Here is a 22,952-nt window from a genome sequence, read left to right as displayed (position 1 = left end):
CACAAAACAAAACAACATTCAAACTTCTGCAAAGATGGATGGGCATATTGTGCATTTAAAAGGAAAAGGTATTAGCCGATCACCGCTAGCTCCACGGAGAAAGTGGGTGTACTGGCAGTGCAGAGGCTTCCTAGGGGGCGCTGTTTTCACTTGTCTACATCAGCTTGTGAGAGCCCGCTCGTTTTCGTGGGTTGGGAAGGGGTGGGGCTCAGAGCGCTGGTTTTTACAGGAATACTCTGAAATGCATGAACGGATCAAAATACTGCTTTGGGGTTTCATTCTGTGAGGAATGCACATAAAATTACCCTTAAAAACTTAAAATTTTGATTATGCATGGTATAGGCCTTTTAAAACACTTTGGGGCGCAGACTGATATCGGTCCATGGGACCTTTGGGCCTCAGAGGGGAGACAAAAAAAAGAAGAAAAACTACTAAATTTCTCAGTTTCATTTATAATTCTGAAGAAAGTTTAATTTGACCATTAATTCTTGACCATGTCAAGTCGCTCGGTCACGTGTCAAAAACATGTTTGTTACCTTCTTAAAGAGGCTGATTGCTGAATGCTGAACTGAGAGCCCCAAGCTAGCAATAGTAACAAAAAACAAACGTATTTAATATATTTCTTTTTGAAGTAAAGAGCCAGAGGTGAAACAGAAGAAGAGCATTGAACTTTGAAATATGGATTTATTGTGTCGTTTGTTCACACACAATATAATTAATGCATAATATTCAGCAACCGGCTGTCTAGTGTTATGAGGATGCTGCTAATAAAGTTGCTAAAATGTTGGAATCACGTTTATGAATATATTTCGCAAATACCAGTTTTTGTGACTGTTTTTCTCTTTCTATTTGTCCGTCGCACCTTAAAAGTCGGCGTCTCATTTTTAAACTTCCACTTTGACAGTAATGGGATAAAGGAAAATCTATATCACTCTGTAACGGTTCCTACACAAAATCTAGTGAAAAAATAAAGTTTAAAGCAGCTGCAGAGATTTTAGAGGATGAAGATAAACTTCACTCTCAAAAGTTAAGGGAAACTGGAGGCAGAAAAAAAGAAAAGTAGGCCCTCACTTGAGTCTTATATAGGCCGGCCCGTGGAAATATTCCCTGACACTAAACTGGTCCTCGGTCCGATGGTTAGGGACCACTGCCTTAACGGACAGAGAAGGAGGAAACGTCATTACTGTATTTCCAATTGAATTCAATTGGCTCTGAATCCTACTTTTAAAGTTTCAGTTTCTCGCTTCATATTCACAAGAAGAAACGATTTTAAGTGTACATTTATCACATTACTTCTAATGAATAAATTGCAATATGATTAATTCTTAAAGCAATTTGAAAAAATGGGATTCATTTTGATACAATTAAACGCAGACAACTGGATTAAATGCAAAACTGAGATACTTTCAGGAATTTGTACCGACACATATCTCTCTGTTCTATCACATCTACATGTGTCTCTGTCAAAATAATAACCTTTTACAGCACAACTTGCAAAAACACACCATACCAATCTGTTCCCTTTTTGACAGTGAGCTCTGGTCAGCTCCACAGCAGTATTACCCAGGGTAAAAGCGTTGTGTATATCTCAGAACTAGTGAAGCAATCATGCAGAGCCCTGACTAATCCGTGACACCGGTTAGCCATCACCCCCAGTCAGACTGGCACCGACAGGGCCCTGCAGCCCTGAAACTGCTGCAACACCCATCACCAAAGACGTCTTTATCAGCAGCACACATGGATAGCAGGTATGCATATTTTCCCCCAGGAGAAAAAGTAAGAAAAAAAGGGAGATACAGAAGCAAAACCAGGCTTTCAGATGAACATCTAAAAAAGAATCAGGCGGGTGAAATGAAGTGAGCTGCCAAGGACTTTAAGAGACAGAAACGATGAGGTCCATCATGGTCTTGTTATGAGAAGCATAGAAAAATAGGAGCGAAAGTCAAGTCAGACACGGTGGAATTAACAGAGGCAGTGAGGGGTGAAGATGAAGTGAGCACATGTGCAGAGGCAGAGAATGAAGTGCAGATGGAGAGATTAGAGAGTGAGAAAAAAAAACAAGGTGAGACACACGAAGGACAAAAGGTTCCTGCCAAGAAAACCTCTGTTCTCTTTTAAAAACATTTAAACTTTTAATCAGTCTCTGTTGTTGTCCTATCAAATACAGAAGTCGCTCGCTATATTGCGTTTAATATCTCGCTGTCTTCCTGTTTTGCAATACTTTTCAGTGTAACTTTTTTTCTTTTTCTTTAACAGCAAATTGTGTTCTGCATTCTGATTGGCCGTAGAGCATTGTCAACCACCTCTGTGCTGCATAAATCTTTGACCGCGAGCAGATCTTTCTTTTCTTCGTGTGTTACTGTGTAACACGGGGCGGTCGTTCTGCCGAAGTAGAGCGGTCGACCTCTGATCAAAAGATCTCAGGCTCTGTTCCTGCCTTGTGTTGAAGTGTCCTTGGGCAAGACACTGAACTCCATATCGCCTCTGGTGGTTTTGGGTTGGTGCCGGTGTTCAGCATGAATGTGTGTGTGCACGGATGAATGGGACTGTAGCTGCGTTTCCATTACACATTTGTGCAAAACGTTATGATATTCTAGAAATGTAAATTCCAATGTTTCCATTAAATCATAATAATGCGAATAAACAGAAACCAAGTTACGCAATATGTCATTCAAAACCACGGTGCCGGATGTGATCAATACTTTGATTGACAGCAGATTCATTCAGATTTCTGCCACAGCGCTCATTATCATCTATCAAAGGAGACGTCCGCGTTTTCCTCAGGCCATGGAGCGGCGAGTTTTTTGCACGTGGGAGCGGCTACGGATGAAGCCACTTTGGGAAATGGTGCTTGGGGATATTACAGAGGAGCTGTGGATCCAACAATTCCACATGACACGCTCAACTTTGGATGAGCTGTGGCACCCGTTGTGCAGCGCCCAAAGCAGCCAGTTCCCACCAAGAAGTGTATCGCAATCCGGTTGTTCACGTCGTTCATTTCATTTGAAAAAAAGTCTTGCCGCTGCAGTTTTGTAAAATACATCAATTTTGATACACCTCAAAAACCACCTATTCCAAGCACAAAAACTTGTCAGTCTTTTAAAAATGGTCGTGAAATGGTCCATAAGGCAAACTTAGTATTGCAAATCCAATTTGCGCAATTTCCTAGAGACTGTAAAGCCCTTTGGGTAGTAAAGTAAAGAAAGTAGTAAAGTATAAATATATAAGTATATACCATGTCCCATTTATGTGGGGCAAGTATTACAAAGCAGAGAGTATAGAAAACATCACATGGTCACACAGTTTTTTCCGAAGTCTAACTGATTAGTTATTTCAACTGCCAACGTTTTTTTATGAACTTCATGTAACCTTTGAGTTTCATTACTTGTTCTTGAATAATTTCATACCCAAATCTACCTGTGAAACTAAAAAAAGACCCTGTTATTCACTTGCTATGTTTCTTTAAGAGCTGAAGAAGGAGAGATTTCTGATGGACGATTTAAGTGGTTGAGTGCAGGTTTGAAGCAAATACTTTCAAAGGAGGGAATAGCTAACTGTGCATGGAGTCGTGATGGTACGTCTGAGGCAAATAACTAGGTCTCTAAGTAAGGATTATGTCGGCTGAAGTGTAAGAAAATGTTGCCTGATAAAACCCAGCAACAGTGCATGTAATGAAAAACAACAGGAAAGAACACGTCCCCAAAACAGTCAAGTGTGTACTTTTTTTCCCAGGGTTTTCAGTCCCAATGCAAATTTCCTGACTTGCATGTAATTTTCTACTCAACTTCTTGTTCCTCTTTCTATCTTTCTCTGCGTGATGTCTGCACACAAGCTGGAGCAGAAGCTTTAAGAGCTTTCGTCTGGTCTGCAGGAGGTAGCAGCTTCTAAAATAGACATCTTCAGCATGAGAAGATTTTACAAAGTTCCATGAGCAGAAGACCAGAATATATTTAGATGAATGATTTATAGAGTAAAGAAACAGAGCAGCGGCTAACAGGATCAGCACCCAAATACGCAAGAACACCCATGAGATGGTAGCGACCCGCTGAGAGGTCAGAGAGGATTCATGGACAGGTTGGCTGCAGGACAGGAAGGTAGATGAATGACACCCATATGTGAAATCATTGTTTTATTAAAAGCTCCATTTCTTTACACAGTTAAACGGTTCACGTCCTGATAAAAAAATGAGAATATTAACAGGAACACGGACGTGGTTTCTCTCCGAGAAACACTGCCGAGCGCCCTGAGCTGTAACATTTCACATCTGAGCTGTGCTTCTTACAAGCTCTCCTGACACCTCAATGCATCATGGGAAGGCTGTAGGGGATGGTTGGCGAGGGCAAATTGCCATGTGTCTTAAAACCTGACAACAGCTGTGAGCGTTTCCATTAAAAACACACAACTCAGTGTTATAACTGCACCTCAAGGTGCAAGGAGGTGCGTTCTCTGCGACTGTGAGACCTCTGTTTTTGAAATTTTTTCTATTTTCACACCTCCAGGTAAAAAATGAATGGATCCAAGGTGGCAGCTTTTGACAAATTCATCAACGCCTGGCATAAATTGGCAATAGTTGACACTTTTTTTTTTTACTTTTAAACTTTCAAGTTTTGTGAAAAACCTGCTTTTTCTGCACTCATACCCTCAGGTCATGGCTTTACATGTGCAATCAAACTTAAAGAAAATTATTGGTTATGGAACATTTTATTTTCAGGATTTTTCATTTTGATTTTTTTTTACTGGAAGAAGGCAGGTAATGTTGAGTGTTAAAAAAAATGTTTCACCATTTCCCAAAGAAAAGCACTTTGACTTTCCTTTAATCAAAACGATTTGTTTGTGAGACACAATTGCAGTACTTGTTGTTCTGATCGTTAAATAAAATGTGTTTTACTCAGTTTTGTTCATGTGAAAAGGTGTGTTAGGATTTAAGTAAAATGTTTTCAAAGTCATATTGTTTTAGAACATTTTTTTCTGTTTTGATATATTGGAATATATCGTGATACGTTTGTATCGACAGACTCTTGCCAGTACATACCCCTATTAATTATATGACAACTGGCTAAAATTGTGCAGGGAATTTAATAATGAAGGAAAATAAGGAGTAGAGTTGTGAGTTTGGAAGGCAAAGTATCGTTGGCAGCTTGGTTAAAAATTGTGGCTTTGTTGATTGGCTCTTGTGTCTGCCCGCGTTGTGTTGATTGGTGGTTCGTGGGTGTGCTTGTTAAAGACTTTTTGCAACTTACTTATTGATATTTCACTTTCAAAAAAAAAAAAGATCATGGGTTTATGGCAAAGTCAGATGCAGCCTTGGACCAGATTTCTATGACCTGAGGTGCTTAAAGCTGCATTCATGCTCTAACAATATACAGTAATGTATCGCAGTGACCCTGGAAGACTCCTTGGGGAGTTTTGGTTTCTCCAAGAGTCTTAAGCGACTCTGACCTTTCACCGACCCCGAGGGGTAAACAGAGTTTTTCTACATCTGCTGAGAGTCCATGTGACTGATGGAGGATTAAACAAGCAGAAGCACAGGTTTAAAAGAGAAAGAAAACAGGATGTTTCTCACCAGTGGATGTGTGAACTCAGGGGCATGGTCGTTCTTATCGGTGATGGTGATGGTGGCCGTAGCTGTCCCGGTTAAGCCCACCTCACTTCCTGCCATGTCCTTGGCCACGATCTCTAACTCATATGTTGTGGTGGGCAGAGTCTATGGAAAATAAAAAAAACAGCAGCACCATCATGAATAACACGTATTTGTACCGTGTGTGTATCAAAATGCAGCAGACTCCTTAGAACTGTGTTTTCTCCGCATCGTTTCTGCAGGCAGCAAAGATTTCTGAGAGAAGCCAAACCATTTTTGAAAAACATTACTAAGTTTGAATTAATTAGGTAATGGCTTGATTGTTTCCTTTAAGAGAGAAAGAGCCCGAAAGACAGTTTTCTTAAACTCCACTCTTGAAACTGAACTGAAATCCATTTTTTATGCTGGATTATTTCCTAACATTATTTCTGGGTCTATTCCATTCTGTCCTACGACTTTATATTTGGTTTTTGACCTTTTTATCCTCCGGCCACTCAGATGATTGACTGTTTACATCAAGTATATTTGAATGACAAGCTCATAATGGCACCAACCTGCTGTGAAAAAGGATTGTGTTGAGGTATGCAGAGGTGCAGACGTGTCCTTATGCGCTTTAGAACATAACTGCAGCTAATCAACTGTGAAATAGGGTCTTATTTCTCTGATTTGCTGCTTTCTTCTGCAATTTGTGTCTTGAGAGCGTGAGCTGGGGAGGACAGGTCAGGTCTGAGTATTGTGTTTACACCAAATCTCTGAAAATGGAGGCTTTTCATACATACCTATAAGCCTCAGAAAAATGTCAGGATATGCGTTCCGAGGAAAAGACAAATCAAGCGTGAAGGAACATCTGTATCCATAACAACCAAAATCTTATTTTGTTTCATTTTCACATTTTCAGCCTTTCCTGTTCAAGTATGGTAAACATTTTAAATGTTGGCAATGAAAACATAAAAAAAGAGACATGCAAAAATACAAGCAGCTAAAATAAATTACTCATCATTTTTTATCGCCTACCTGTAGACACACAATTTACATAAGCAGCCAAAGACTATTCAGAAAAACCACAACTGCAATACTAATTTGCATAGTTTACCCTAACAGGGATTTTATGGTAAATTCCCGGGAGAAAATTTGTAGTTTCTTTGTCATACATGATTTTAACTGCATCAGGCCTTGTTGACTTCAAATATCTTTCCAAGATGAAATACTCAGTGGTAGTTCTAATTATTATGATTAGGAATATATATAAGAATGATTTCAACAAATATATTAAATAAAGTTGGCAAAAAAAACAGACTGCTGTGACATATTAACCTGTCTTTATCCAACTATAGAAAAAGCATTACACACCAGGATTGTGTTAGTTAACATAGAATGGATAAACAAAATAGTAGACACACTTATTTTAGAAATCTAGGAAATAATACTGCCGTCTCTCTTCTTAAATCTGCATCCAAACAACGTTTCAGCTGAAATAGCGGAAAAAGCGAGCAGCTGTTTCTGCAGGAAGTTTGCCACACATTGTGATGACAAGTGCACACCACACAACCGGCCTGTGCATGATCAAACACCGCGCAGACAGATGGTGCTCCGTGGACCTGTGAGTGTATTAAGCTTGTGCGCCTGATCACACATGAGTGCACACATGCCAAATGTAAAACACACACATGCACACCTGAGCACAGACATGCATACCTGTGCCCTCCAGCTGGAGGATAGCTAGAGTCTCAGCGGTGTCTAAACACATTGAGCGTGGCCTCCTCCAGCGACAGGCAACATCTTAATAAGCATTTTCTGAGCCTTAACTCAATTATAAACTCCAACGGCTTTCACAAGCCAAGAAAAGAGGTTCACATTCACGCAGGCGGGGAATTCTCCCTGCAGGCGTCAGAGAACCTCTCCGCCTTCCTGTTGATTGAGACGCTCCTGTCCATCAGCTCCTTCACTTTAAAGCCTTGCCATAATTTGTCTTGATTAAAACTGTCAGCCCCCACACCTGCTCTGTCCACGGAAATCATCTCCAGATTTCAAATAACAGCTTCATAGTAAGATCATGTAATCAGAAAAGATCCTCTTAATCCAGATCAAGCAGCTCATCTTTGGCAGTTTTCTGTTACATTAGATGTGTGCCAGAGACCTCATGCTACTGCAAAAACACCAAATCTCACCTAAATGTCTCATTACATTTGATATAAAACATAAACTACGTAGTGGCTTTTCAGTAAGACTTGGTTTAAGACAATACATCTTAAATATGTTGTTGTGTTAATCGATAAACATCTGTGGGGATACTGGAACATCATTTTTAACCTAGAATTCATATAAGAAAAATTCAACTTAACGTGTAATTATCAAAATGTAACAACTGAAAAATGAGCATTTATAGCCTATTTCAAGATTTAGTGTCGTTTTAAAGACCAAGTCTGATGAAAAAAGTTATTTCTGAGAAATCACGGTGAATCTGGAGCAGATGTAAAAATGCTGAGAGATCGTATCTGTGACACGGGCACCCGTGGTGACCTCTGATCGGAAGATTGCAGATTCGATTCCCGCCTTGCCCACCCATGTGTCGAAGTGTCCTTAGGCAAGACACTGAACCCTAGGTGAATGGGACTGTGACTGTCAAGCGCCTTGGGCCTTTGAGGAAGGTAGAAAAGCGATGTAAAAGTATAACATTTACCATTTACAGAGGAAATACGCCTGGTGGGCCACAAGGTCTCTGCTCCGAGCTCTTATCAGTGGAGTTGTGCCAACAGTCCCGCCCACAACTCAAGGATGGATTTTTAATTAACCCCCTCCGCTCTGCAGTAACTATATTCTAAAAAACAACACAGATTCTTTTTTTTATTTTGGCTAAAAACAGTATGATAATAAATAAAAGACCACTGGGAACGCCTTAAAAATACAATTACAGATGATCAAAGTGTGACCTTAAAAGAGCATGACATCACAACAAGTTTAAATAATCTTACCAAGACAAATTTTACCTTTATCTTTACCTTTTATCTTCATATCAGTGAAGTAAAAGTATATAAAAGTTCATCAGCATGATGGTGACTTTACGTTTAGAAATATCTCCATCCTTTTCAAAAAGGGCTCCACCCAGACAGTTCAAATGAAAAGAATAGGTGAAGGAAAAACTAAGAGAAACTGAACAAAGAGCTGCTAAAGTCAAGCATACCAACTAATTTTCATTGGTTAATCTCTGATCTGCCAATAACATATCAGGGCGGATCAACACCACCAAAGCAGGGACAAAAGAAAAGGACAACAGCGGGACACTCGAAGTAAAAAGTTAGGAAAGCAGCTAGGAGGAGGAAAGGCGGGTGCAGCCGGACATTTGAAACACCACATGAACCATCTGAATAGGTATGATATTATAATCAAAATGGTGGTGGTTTCTTTGTTCTCCTGACTCTTCATCAGTCTTCACCCACAGCAGCAAACCAGTGGCTGTTCTGCAGGTGTCTGTTCAAATGCAAAGGCAAATGAGGACACATGACAGATTACAAAAAAAAAAAGAAATTATAATAAAGTGACAAGGGTTAAATGAAAAACTGTCTGGAGGTAGGTGTTTTTAAATCAGCAACATGACTTTTCTCTCTTTTATGATTACAGGAGCTTAATAGATTTGTTTTTCTTTGCTTTGTTACAGTGGATTGGTTTTAGCCCAACATATATATTTTGTTCCTGAGCCTGAGTTTTATTTTTATCTTGTTCCTGAGTTATGAAAAACCCCAGAAACTTGAGCTATTTTTAACTTTGGAGTTTTTAGTGTGGGCCATGTCCCCTATGTGTTCAGTTCTCCAAGTACATGCATGAGGTTCTCCAGGCACTCCGGCTTCCTCTCTCAGTCAAAAAGCATGTTTTTTTGGTTGAATGGTAACTTTAAACTGTGTCTGAATGAATGTGAGTGTGTGGCCCTGTGGTGGGATAGGCTCCAGCAACGCTCTGCACAGTCAGCAGGAAAAGATGATGAATGAAGGGATAGCTTAACAATAACTAGAGAACTAGAGAAAAATAAAGATGTACACGATGTACACGTTTGGCTAAATTTTTGATATAACAAGATTTTATTTACCGTATGTATTTTATGCATCTTGAAATTCATTTCATAAACGTCTGTCAGAGAATTTCTGTTCGCATTCCAACTATGAACTCTAAGGTTACTGGGCCAGTTTCCAGGCTTCCAGGCAGAGCTGTGCATGAGCAGTTTCTGAGTGTCTCATCTATTATCAGTCTATGCTGAGAAACTTATTATTGATCGTTAACACATCATAAATACTGTCATGAACATTAATCATTTAACGTACCAACCTTCCAGATAAGAACGTCACCTCTTCAGTAAAGAGAGGACTATGGACAAGTTCTGAAACCAAAATATTGTCACTGCCAGTGTAAACTGAGCAGCATCTTTATGTAAATGGTTTAATTTGGTCCTTCAGTGAAGTTTTTGCTCATATTTTGTTTTGAGTTGTCCCCATCTTCTTGTGTCACCTTTGTCAACCTTTTTGTTTTTTTCATGGGTTTTGTCATGTTTAAGTTTATTTGTTAAATGTTTACATTTCTGCCTCTAACTCTCGTCTCTTACATACTGGGTCCTCATAGCATCAGTTCTTGACATTGGTTTAAAACAAGTTTTCTGGCCAAGTAAGTACAGAGGCAACCCTTGGGAATTTGTAAAAGAAATGTTCATTTAATGGATTTTTAAAAACATTAAATCATTTATTTTATGTCAAAAAAGGAAAAAAAAAGCTTTACTTGTTGCAAAACTGCAAACAGATCATTTCAAAATTCACTCAAACCTTTTCTAAAAGGTTTCCAATAAATCTCATATTCATGAGCTATTACAATTTTTTCTGTTTCTCTCTCAAAGGTTTTTATTCCATCATTCATTATACAATATATTGAGTTTATTACAGAGGATCCTGTTCCACAAAGCAACCGAGATGTGGCAATTTTAACATCTAAGACTTCCTGATTTCACCATTTCTGACCTACAACACCTTCGTCATCAAGCACTTACCTTTGCCATCCATTCATGACTACTAGGCCATCAAAATTCATCCTTTTCAGTTCAGGAGAAGTTCTCAATCGTTATTGTTGCACTATCTGTTGATAATTTCAGTATTTGACTCTATAAACTAAAAACAAGCAGTTCTCTAAAACTGAATTTTACCCTTTAAGTATAAACAAATAGCATAAGCATTTTAGAATTTTAGAATACTCTAAAGTTTCTCTCTTTTGTTCAATATTCTTTCTTTTTCTGTTAGATGTGCTTGCTGGGATGGGACAGAGGGACATCGTGAAGCTCATGTTCTCCGCAGGCATCTTCTCCAGTGTGTTTGGGACCATCGAGTCTATACTGTCATGTGAGAAGTCACTTGTTGTGAGGGGATTCCCCAACAACCAACCTAACAGACAGCCATGCCACAGTTTGTGCCACTGAAAAGTTAAAAAGTGGGGCGTTGAAAGGAAAAGGCGACACAAAGCTGAAATTATTTTGCACCTTGTGGAAAATAAAGGTCAAGCTCCTGCTACTGACGTCTCAGAAATTACCCACAACCCTCTGTTGTTATGTTGTGTGACACTTAATTTGTGGCTAACAAGCTTAGTGCAGAAATGTAACTCGTTTCATCCTGTAGCTTGGAAACAATTGTCATATTTTATATAAGAAAAGACTAATAAAATGTACCGGGGTCTGTTATGAGGAGGCCAAAACTTAAAAACTATGAACAAAAATTGAATTCACTCACATCAAAAACAAAAGATGTAACTTTTTTCAAGTTGAGTTTGAGTCATTGCGTTTGTTTTGTCTCTTTTTTCTTTTTTGCCAACGGGACAGTGTTTTATCTGTTTTATCTCCTTTGGGTTTCACAGCCTCTTTTATAACAAACTGAAAAGGGTTTTATTAACATGTGTTGAATCCAGATGGTACTTGGCCCAGCATATTGGATGCTAACAACAGCTCAAGCATGAATTTAGTCGGTTTATCACGACTCCCAAAGCAGATTTGCACAGACGTTCTTTTACAATAAAGCATTTCTGATGTGACCAACTGCTACCACACGACGCCAGACATCTCAAAAGTCTGCCCTCAGACAAAAAGTTGACAAAAATACTTTTAGGTGAGAAGCCAAACTTATTAAAAAAGAAAATTAAAGCGGCTGCAGTTACAACTCGAAGCTACAGCAGAACAGAAGAAAAATGGAACACAAGATGCAGATTAAAAATCAACTGGAAAACAAGATGCTCCCAGCTTTTGAATCTGTTGATGATTTCACTGTATATTCTGAAAAAAGCAGACGTGTTTGTGTTTAATGGTTGTTTATTGTTTAGGTACAATGACAAGATTAGAAACAGTCCCATTAGTATTTATTTTTTTTAGAAGGAAAAGTTTTTTTTTACTGAAATACTTCACAGGTTGCTGGCAGTGTCTAGTATTCTGTTTTTTATGGACTCATAATTAATCAGCCTGACAAAAGCTAATTACAGTTGGGCTGTAGGCGCGTGAGACTTATCTAGGGCAACACATCCTAAACAAGCAACCTATTTCTTTCATCAGAGTAAGTTAAGCATTTCTCCAGAGGAACAGCAGAGTAATACAGGAGGGGAAGCGGCGAGGTTGACAAACCAACCACGAGGAGGGTTCAGTCTGGGCTTTTTCTTCCCTTTTGTTTGCATTTCTGAGCATTTTGACAGAAACTGGAGCCTCACAGCCGAGTGAACCGGTTCAACACGACTCTGACATTCTACAAAGTTAGAATCCTTTTGACAAAAAGAATGTTACTAAAATGGCAGAATAAGAAAAAATATCCTTCTTAAAAAACAAGTAAAAAATAAAAAAAAAGATGTTTTTTTTTTAGCTACTAGTAATAGAACCAGTCAGTGGAGGTTCCTGTTTGGAACACCATGGGGAGGGATCCTTTAGCCATGTTTTCATATACAGTTAATGATTTATACACTATTTCTATTCTTCAACTTTGAGTGCTAGAACAGTCCAACTATATTTATTCTAGAACATGAACATCTTAAGGTTAAATGTTTTGAAATACCTTTATCTTAAAACTTCAAAATAAATGTATCTTTACTTTCAAACTTTTGTCTTGCTGTTGTGAAATGCATTTGTACTGTGTGACAAGTCAAATCAAACTTTGCAGTTTCCATAGAACAAAGTCTGTTCCTTGCAACAAAATCATTTACAAATAAAACTATTGCTAAAAATTAACTAAACATTAGAAAATTTACTAGAGATAGAAGAGCGACATTTATGTCTTGAAACATCTTAACGTAAAGTTATAGGAAGTTTTGTCTTAGAGCAAGTCTTACAAAAATACTGTGAGAGTTTGTATTTTTGGGGTGTCAAAACCAAAGAAGACTGTTGAGAAAATAAGTGCATTAGTCTTTTGTTGTTGTAAAGAACAAGAAGTGGCTGATGTACAAAGATGCCAATAGTGATGGGTGCAAAGGCCCATGTCATGAATGAAAATAAAATCTATATCATCTTATGAGGGTATGCTGCAATAATCTATCTTCCCCTCATATTCTTAAGAGGTTCAAATAATGCCAGATTTATGATGCCCTTTTAACTCACTCATTGATTTTCTTGTTTATGATCTACATTTTCAAACAGTTTGAATGTAGCCTCAGGCATGTCCTTCCACACTGATTATGTCCCTGTTGTTGTTTTTGCTTTGAAATGATCAATAAAAACTACAAAAACTATCAATTTTTTCTAAAATTTTGTGTTGAGATCATCTGGGATGGCACACGGGGAAAACACGTCCATGTTTAGAATACAGGTTCTGGGCTACATCATTAACTTCACTTGACATCTCATATGTAGAATTCCCAGGCTATTATCTTGACTTCACCATCCATCATATCTACCACCAACCTCACTGCATGCAAATCAGTGAACGCTTAATAAACCATGGAAAAGATCCTGCCTCCATCTGAAGCAACTCGTGTAGCATTTCAGTGGCGGAGCGGGTCACAATGACTTTACTGTGTTCAGCTCAAATGAACCATTTATCAAATCTGATCCATCAGCTGAATGAAACCTTTCCTCACCGTGCCAGAAAAAGACAGAAGGCAGAAAAAGGCTTGAAGGGCTGAAGATTTTCTATCAAGACTTCTATAAGACAGAGATAATCATTACATAAAATCTGAAAAGATAAAAAAAAGAAAGCTTTACAAACAATTATCCTCTATTTTATCACAGCTTGCATTTAAAACACATCCACTATTTTGCAAGTAAAAAAAAACAGAAGAAGAAAAAATCAAAATCATATTGAACTTTAACTTAAACAAAAAAGTGGGGATGTCCTGATGTGACCACGTTTTTGGAAGCAGAGAAAACCCTCTTTTAGACTTAAACGAAATAGGAAGTTGAATCCTGATCCAGTACCAGATGTATAGTCTATTCTCATTATTTTGATCAGCGCTATATGTTTCAAGCTTATTCATTTATTTATTTATTTTTTTATTTACCAAGGCTGTGTCCCACCAAGGTGGGGTAGCCTAGACAAGGCACAGAAGCTTATTATCACAGATAAATATCCTTGGCCAAATCCAAATTCCTTCCCTACCCCTCTGGCCCCTTCCTATCGCTCCAATTGTATAGGCATTTCAAGCTTTAGTGATGTCTGAAAGTGTTCAAGGCCTTTTATTAATAATTTATTTTCCAATCCCTGGCAGCTATGCGCTTACATTTATGACCGCCGTTGCCTGCTGCTGATGTCATCATATGGTAGTAATGTTGGGAAACAGGCATTACTGCAAGAATGTCCATAAATGTAGAAATCTGTGCATCATGAATGAATCTCATTTTGTCTACAATTCCTCTTTAGCCGTTTAAAGGAAGAATTTTTTGTTTTTTTTTGGCTTTTTATTAACATCTACAAATATTGCTGCAGTATTTTGACAATATGTTTAGAGCTATTATTCATAAAATAAACACTGGTCCTTCCCCTCTCACTGGTTTTTATAGCGAGACCATAAAGCATGTTTCAGTGGTTTCTGTGGGTGCAAGGCCTCTGAAGGTGAAAGACATTTTTGGGGACTTTTTTTGCCAGCCGCTGACTAAAAGCACTTCATTTTGCACTCACTTTATAATGACTTAAGTTGATTAAATCCTGGATAAAATACAGTACAAATTCTGTATTTTGAAAACATATTCAGTTCTGAGAGTATGAAAACGGTTTTCCAAACATTTAATGTATTTCACAATGGTACCCAAATGTTAGGGAAACCTTTCAATCTGAGCTGGAAAGTCATTAAAATCATTTTGACTAAGAATTTTGCCCTTGAGATGAATTACAATCAATTTCAGTTAATGTTTGTCATCAACTATTATTCAGTCCAACTTGTACACTTGAGGTTAGGCAAGGCACGTTTATGTGTACAGTATATCACAATTTAAGGTGTTTTACATAAAACAATGAAAAAACATTTTAAAGAAATATTAAAGTGGTGATCATTACAATATAAATGTGATAAAAGTGAGTTATAAGAAAGCTAAAAGTTACAGTGTGGATGTAAACTTTAGAATACCAAGTAATGAAACGAGAACCTGGACCTGGATTTAAATAAAATGAGTGTTTCAGATGAGGCAAAGACTTGGAAGTCTGTTCCAGATCTGAGGAGTATAGAGCGTGAATGCAGCTTCTCCATGTTTGGTTTGGGCTCTAGTAACGGACAAAAGACCGGATCCAGATGACTAGATTTGTAATATATGGACACATGGGAAGGGACCCCCCTCTGCGTCACATTGAGATACCAAAACGCTACTGGTTTATTTATGTTTTTAACCATAAGAATAGTTTTACTTCAATTTCTGATTATATACCGATAAAAGTGTAAGCTATTTTAAGCAAAAGCAACACATCGAGTGTGGCTTTATAAACCAGCAACAGAACTTTCATTTCTAGTCTCTGACAGACAGGCAGTCGGGGGAAAGACCTAAGAACTGGACTGATGTGGTATTTTCCAACTAGATAAGGAAAAACACAAAACGTTCGCTTTTTTTGATCTATTTTCTATTACTTTTAAATTCCCCTACCCATGCACCCCTATGACAAGTTGGATTAGGAAGGTGTTGTTGTTTTAACTGTAGTTTACTGGTTGTTTTTTGGTCATCCTGCAAGAACACTGTGACAGTAGTTAAGTTGACTAAAGACAGTTGTTTCAAGGTTCTGGTTAGACATCAAATATTTAATCCTTTTTTTTTAAGATGCTGCAGCTTTACTTTGTGACTGCCTTAATGTATTTGGTAAAACGTAAGTCTGTGTCCATCGCTATACTGAAGTTTCAAATCTGGTATTGTACTTCAACCATTTCTCTTTAGCCCCAAAGACAAAAACCTCCATTTTGTTTTTGTTTCACTGAAGTATGTTGTGGCACATTCAGTCATTAATGCACTTACCAAATGTTTCATTTTCTATGAGTCTCATCAGCACAGACAGAACTTTTGTACAACTTATGTAAATCTTGACCTCATTTACGGTAGATGGAAACTGACTATTTAGTCTCCTTGAGTAATGAAGGTTCTGTAGTAAAAAAAACAAAAGTAAAATCAGACTAAATCAGTGGTAAAGCCCTATATGAAGATATGTTTTTTTACTTGGGAAATACTGACTTGACAAGTGTATGGCTGCCACAATTTCAGCTCTTCTCTAAAATGAACAAAATGAATAGTTCAAATAATTCACCTGGAAAAATAGAGAGCAATTCAACATGCACTCATGTGAAACAACTGCAATTTTCCCCAAATGCTGAAGCTAAAGTACTTTCAAGTGGGTTCTGTTGTTCCATACTTCTTTCTTTATTGTACTTCTAACTCTGATATCAAATCTTTGTTTTCTTGAAAAAGAATAGTTCCAACACTGGAAAACATGTCTTTGGTTTGATAATGTCTTTTTGGCCGCATTTACACTGCAGGTCTTGATGCCCATATCCGATTTTCTGACTATATCCGATTTTTTGGATGACCCGCTTACATCATCTTTCAAAAGTGACCCGTATCCGATTTTTGCATTTACACTACACAATGCTGAAACTGTCAAACGTAGACGTTCTGAGGACTACGTAGCAGCATTTCCGCATTCCGCGGACCTTCTTTGGACTTTTGTGTGACTGCGGTTGTCATGGAGGCAACGCAGCAACGGAAGGAGGCGTTGCCTTGGGCACTGCTGAGGGGAGAGGAAAAAGGAGGGCTGCTCGGCCGTCTTATGTGCTCTCTCTGAGTTTTGAATGAGGAAGTGTTTGCAGACGTTGTGCTGTCCGAACAGTTTGATCCAAGTGTTGAACCTTTCCTGCGCGATGACTTCTCTTTTTCCGAGCGTAGTCAGAAACGCACGAGAGATTTTCTCAAGGGCCGAAGGCGGATTCTTTACAGAGTGGGTTAACAAAGTCTCCAAAACAATCTTTTGTGGGAGACACCTTTTTATTACGGTTCTCCGACACTGGGGAATATCCGATTTGTCTGCTTACATGGCACAGGCAAATGCACGTATCCGATTCGTATCCAATTTATTTCCACATAAGAGAGAGGCCTGTACCCGATCTGAGAAAAACGGAATCCATGCGCTTTTGTCCTGCTTACACATTCACCGATCATATCCGATCTGTGCCACATGAGAGGAAAAAATCGGAATTGGGTCACTTGAACCATGCAGTGTAAATGTGGCCTTAGTTTTTTTGCTTTTTGTCAGCTGACGTGTTATCTTGGAAGCACCTTTCGTCTTTAGAACGTCGTGTAAAATGAAGGGGTGGAAATGCTCATAAGGGATTACAGCTAGTGATAGTTCAGACTCAACAATAACAACCTACTGATGATTCTAGATTTGTTTGTCACCACATCCTACATAGCACTTTGAAATGCAAGTAAGACAAGCCTTGCTCGGGTTCCAGCGGTTTTACAGCAGCCCTAGACAAATTTGTCGTTTCCGGGGTCTTTGGCAACTTCCAAATGCTTTCATCCGTAATTCAGCGTTGGGAGGGTTTTTGGGAATTCTCCAAAACTGACAAACAATGGTCCCCAATGTGTTGGCGGACAATGAGAATTGATCCACCTGCAGCTGTAGGTGCCCGTAGAAAAATCGCCTGGAGATGGATGGAAAGACGGCTAGGTGGAGGCTGGATGGATAAATACATTCAAACAGTACACGCATTATTCTCACTATAAATACATTTTTTTTCTAATTACATGTTTAATAGAAAAATATTGATTAATAGTCGCTGCATAAAACAATCAGATAGTCAGATTGCTTGAGTAAATATGTGTGAAAAGGCAGTTTTTCCCAGTTTATCTTTTACCAGTTTTTACCAGAAATCTCACTCTTTGTATCCATGAATCAAAAGATTTCATTCATAAACTAGTAAAAACTGCTTTTTTATGTTTTAGTCATTTCTTAAAAAGCTTTTTCACTCTTACACCCAGTACATGTAACAACCTGTCAAATTTCTTATAATACTTCCATCTTGCACCATTTGTTGATCATTGATAGAAAGTTCTTCCTTTGACAGCTCAGAAAATGCTCGTTCCTGAATGCATATCCAGTGTGTTACGAGAAGCAAAGCAGATGGTTTGGTCCCTTTCAAACTAAATTTAAACCATGTGACTGGATACTACAATCGGCTGTGCAGGATACAGTAAGTGTAAACTGTGAATAGTTTGACAAGAGTTAATCAGAGGATTTGATTGAAAAACAAATTGAAAGTAAAGTGACTGAAGCAGGAAGATGATTACCGTTATTTCTGGACTATAGAGCACACCTGATTATAAGCCGCACCCATTACGTTTTTAAAGGACAAACCATTTTGTACATACATAAGACGCACCTGTCTATATGCCGCATGTGCCCACATTGAAACATGTGTTGTAGAATGAGGATGTGTATGTGCTGAAACTGCGCGCCGCGTGTAAGAAAGAGGAGGGAGCGCGTGCAGCGCAAGAGGGAGTGAGAGCGTGCAGCAGAAGTGTGTTGGGGGGCGCGTCTATGTTTGATGTATAGATTGAAGGGGAACTGTAATAAAAGAAGGTTTCCCCCAGAAGAACGGGGAATGATCCTTTAGTAACCCGCTCTGGAAGCTCCGAGGGTCATAACGGGGAAGTGAACAACCAAAGGAAAATCTGCCTCTGGCAGAGAGGATCTCCCCTGCTTTTTTTCGACCAGCGTCAGAAAGAAAAAAAAGTAATGGCAGGAAAGGTTCAACACTTGACATATTTACAAAGAAAGACGGTACACTGAAAGGGTTTTCAAAGTTTTAATAATATACCTGAGCTTTTCTTTCCAAACAGTGCCTGTGACGCGGCAGTAACACGGCAGCAATATGGCAGTAAGAGCACTAACAGGGCTGGTTATAAAAACATAAACGTAAAGGTCACTGAGAGAAAGAGAAAAAAAGTCACTGAGAGCAGCAGTAACTTATAGGCGCGCAGAGGAAAGCACTGCGTTCTCTGTCTGTTCGCACATTTTACGTTTAAGTCTTTTGGAAAAAACTCTTTAAAGCTATCATGGTATTCTTAAGCCTTTGGCACACTAAAGAACACTTTTTTAATGAAATATTAGTTATTTTTCGCAGCTCATTTTACTACCTAGAAGTAAGACAACTTAATCTCTGACGCTACGCCTTTCGCTCCTTGTGGGTGTCGCCCATTTCATGATGTAAATTTAGAGCCGGCCTTTGCAGTGTGTCTGCGTCTCGCCCACAAAAACAAACAACATCCGCACTTTTGCACAGGTGGATGTCCATATTGTGTATATAAGTATTTAGCTAATACCACGGAGAAAGTCGGTATGTGTGTTAGCCTGGGGGTGGTGCTGTTCTCACTGGTCTACGTCACAATGGGAGAACCCATTTGTTTTCGTGGCTTGGGAGGGGCTGGCGCTCAGAGCAAAGGTTTATAAAGGAATACTTAAAAATGGGTGAACAGATCAAAATAAGGTTTTGGGTTGTTTTTCATGAGAAATGCACATTATAATACACTTGAAAGGTCAAAGTGTTGATTCTGTATTATATACAGAAGGCCTTTTAGGAATCTATCCAGACTAAGTGGATCCGTGAGAGAAAATACTTCTTTTTTTAAGAGCTTCTGTCTGAACAAGTGGAGTAAAAAACAGTAAAAGAAAAGTTTCTTTTTTTCTATTAGGTCCACGACTGAGATATAAAAAACATATAGTGTTTGAGCTATTTCATAAAAAAAACTTTACCCTTTTCTGGTAAGAAGAGGAGCTGCAAAAAGCAGACTGGGGTTCTTTTAAAGTTCATACGAAATGTTTATGATGTTGAACTGTGCTTATACAGCGTCAGCTGCAATTTTAGTTAAACTCTGTCTACTTTATGGATTTGGTTCTTCTTCTTTTCTTCTGTTTCCATGATCTACAACCTCCAAAAACATATTGATCTGCAAAAAAATCCTCTTAATTATGGGAAAAAATGTTTTTTTTTTTGTAGAAATTGACTATACAAGTCAATTTTATTTGACAAGATGTCTTGATCTAAGAAAAAATGTCCAGGTCTTAGTAAATGGGATACATTTTGGAAGTAGCCAAAAACACTTAATTTAAGAAATAAATTAAGAGCCAGTGAATTGAAAAAGCAATCACTTTGATAATCTCTGGGGATCTGAAAGGATTCGCTAACATTTATATGTGATATTTGTGTTATAACATGTTAAAATGCTGTGAAATGTTATGAAATTGGTAAAGCCACATCTAACAAATAATAAATTTAGCTTTTTTCTTGTCCTTAAACCTTGCCTGCAAGATTGTTTGCATGATTTGCAATGATTCCTTTTCAGATTTACAAACTAAATTAAAAAAAAAGGCCATACTTTTCTTAAAACTGGTTTATGGATCCTACACAGGCAGTTGTTTTTTGGGTAAAAATTTAAAATCAAAATTGATACAATTATACGACTAAAAGGATTGATTATTAAATTTGTAGTGTATTAAGTGCATAAAGAGTGTTCCCTCTAAAAATCAAATCCATTTGATAAAATGTTCAAAGGAATGTTTGAACGCAGTTTTGTATCTACACAAAAATACTTACTTTGTCAAACTTTTGGGAGTCGTCCCCTTTGATTCCTTTTTTCACCTAACAACTGGTCTGTCAAAAGGTAATTAGTGACGTTTTTTACCTTCCTAATTCCTTTCACAAAAATTGTCAACTAGTTTTACAAGTCCAAGTGAAGTTTTAGGTCTGTTAGCTGCAGCCCAAATTAGGGAGTCTTACAAGGTTCTAAAGGTTAGTCTGACGTTTAATAGCTGCCATATGAGCCACAAAACTTACAATTGTCACACTGACACAATATCAAACTCCAGAGCAAGTTCAAGTTTGACAAATACTAAATCTACAAAAACGGCAATAAAAATGGAGAATTTTTCCATCTGAGCCGAGGGACAAACCCTAAAATCACGATGATCTGCAATTGATCTGACGTCAGTGTAACAAGAAGTGTCATTTTCCGTGTTTACGGCATGATGCCAGTCTGTTGTCACCACCCAGTGCAGAAAGCAGAAAACATCCAAAGAGAAAGCAAATAAATAAACAACAAGACAAATTTCTGTGTAAAAAGCCCCACAAGCTTTTCTAAGGGGAGAGACTGCAGTCAGTGGGCTTTCAAGCACGCTGTTCAGATCATTTATTCATTTATTAACTGATTTATGTATTAGAGCAAAACAGTAAAGTTTCCAGCAAAACATTCAAGTCCATGAAGCTCTGTTTTGTGTTGCAACAACACCGCAGGCACAGAAAGCTTCAATTTCTGGAAGTGAAGGGATCAAACAGACATATAGGAAGATTCTACAACATATGCTGCATTGGGGATTGCATATATTTTTAAGGCACAACAATCTATCATTTAAGATATTTATAAGAAAAAAGTTTTTCAATCATTCAACCACTTTTGGCAAACCATCTTTCTGTCAATCAAATACATAAAATCAGTATCTACTTAATATATTAGAGAGATCTTGATTATGCAAACTTTTACACATATTTTTCTCTAGCCACATTTAGTCAGAAAAGACAATATTAAAAAAAGCAGTGATTGTTTTCAGCCATAAAGGGAAATGAGGTCAATATCGTAAAAATCTATTTTCTGCTCTATCAGACTAAAAATGCAATAAGTAAAAGTAACAAAAAAAATTGAGTTGAACGTAAATGTGAAATTGAACAAAGTGTATTATCTGCATCCAAATCTTTGTTTAACCTTGTTTAATTTCTTTAGCTTTTGCTTACATAGAAATTGTCAGGGTTACGTTGCAGAATTGACCAAATTTATCTTTTCTCATCAGGCCAATTAGAATCCGGATGAAAAGCTGCTGCAGCACAGTGTCACTCAGTTCTCTCTAAGTATGGGGCTAATTGCGGTCAAGGTTGGGTTTGAATCTGCGCAGAGTTAGAGCAGCAAGCAGAGGCTGAGCCTAATCGAATCAGGTGCTCTCAGACCACAGGCTAATCGCGTCATTTAGTGAGCAGTTAGATGTATATTAGGCTCTGAAATTATTCCTTAATACCACAAACCCTTGCAGAACATGCATTTTGTCGTTTATGTGTGTACAGAGATGTGTGTGTGAGTGCGTGAGAGGCTGAGAGCATTTGAGTAAAGTGCAATCATCTTTCCATCCCTGTCACCACCACAGCTATCAAAGATCCATCTGTGAAGCACGCGCCTCTGAGCATGCTCGGTTTGTGCACACACACCAGTCGCAGAGCCATCAGTGAAGAGCCCAGGTGTGCCTGTTAAGGTGTTAATTGGATTAGTGCAGATCAAACCGGGGGTAGCATTCGCTTGGGGGAAGAGGTGGCAGGGCCATCCCAGTGGGTCACCGGCTCCAAATACTCTTCAACCAGTAATTAGAATGAATTAATGGCTTTCACTCAATTCGCTTAAGTCATTTGATTGGCTCCCACTTACTGCATCCAATACAAGCAGTGCACAGATTTCAACAGTGCATTTGTGGGGGGGGGGGCGTAAATATTCATTACAACAGCCCCCCTTGGACGTGGGCTGCCTGTCGGCATAAACAAAAAAAAAACAAAAAAAGAAATCTCTACGGTGTACGCCGGGAAAAATATATCAAAGTCATAGACCATCAGTGATTCTGTAGGCCATAACTGTACATGCACATGCAACAGGTTGTAAGGTAAACTTATACAACACAAAACTAAGGAAGAAGCAGGCCGGACGCTGGCGTACACATTTATTTTTTCGGTCTCTCCCCAAATCATGCAGACTACTTGCGTGACTATTAGAAATGAGGAAATTGGACAATCGGAACAACATTTGATGGGACATCCTACGCACACTATATCATGAAGTTCTGTTTTGTGTTGCAACAACACCGCAGGCACAGAAAGCATC

General features: G+C 38.4%; 1 protein-coding gene across 2 annotated transcripts in view; it reads right to left on the bottom strand.

The window, feature by feature from the left end:
• Nucleotides 1–22,952, bottom strand: part of cdh13 (cadherin 13) — a 347,025-nt gene that overhangs the window by 88,021 nt on the left and 236,052 nt on the right. For both annotated transcript variants that reach the window (XM_020704255.2, XM_011476480.3), the window contains exon 9: nt 5,564–5,704. In XM_020704255.2, coding sequence (XP_020559914.1) covers nt 5,564–5,704 — 141 coding nt within the window. The remainder of the gene's footprint in view (nt 1–5,563; nt 5,705–22,952) is intronic.

Source organism: Oryzias latipes, chromosome 6 (assembly GCF_002234675.1).
Source record: "Oryzias latipes chromosome 6, ASM223467v1".
Lineage (NCBI taxonomy): Eukaryota > Metazoa > Chordata > Actinopteri > Beloniformes > Adrianichthyidae > Oryzias > Oryzias latipes.
This window is presented reverse-complemented; position numbering and strand designations above follow the sequence as displayed.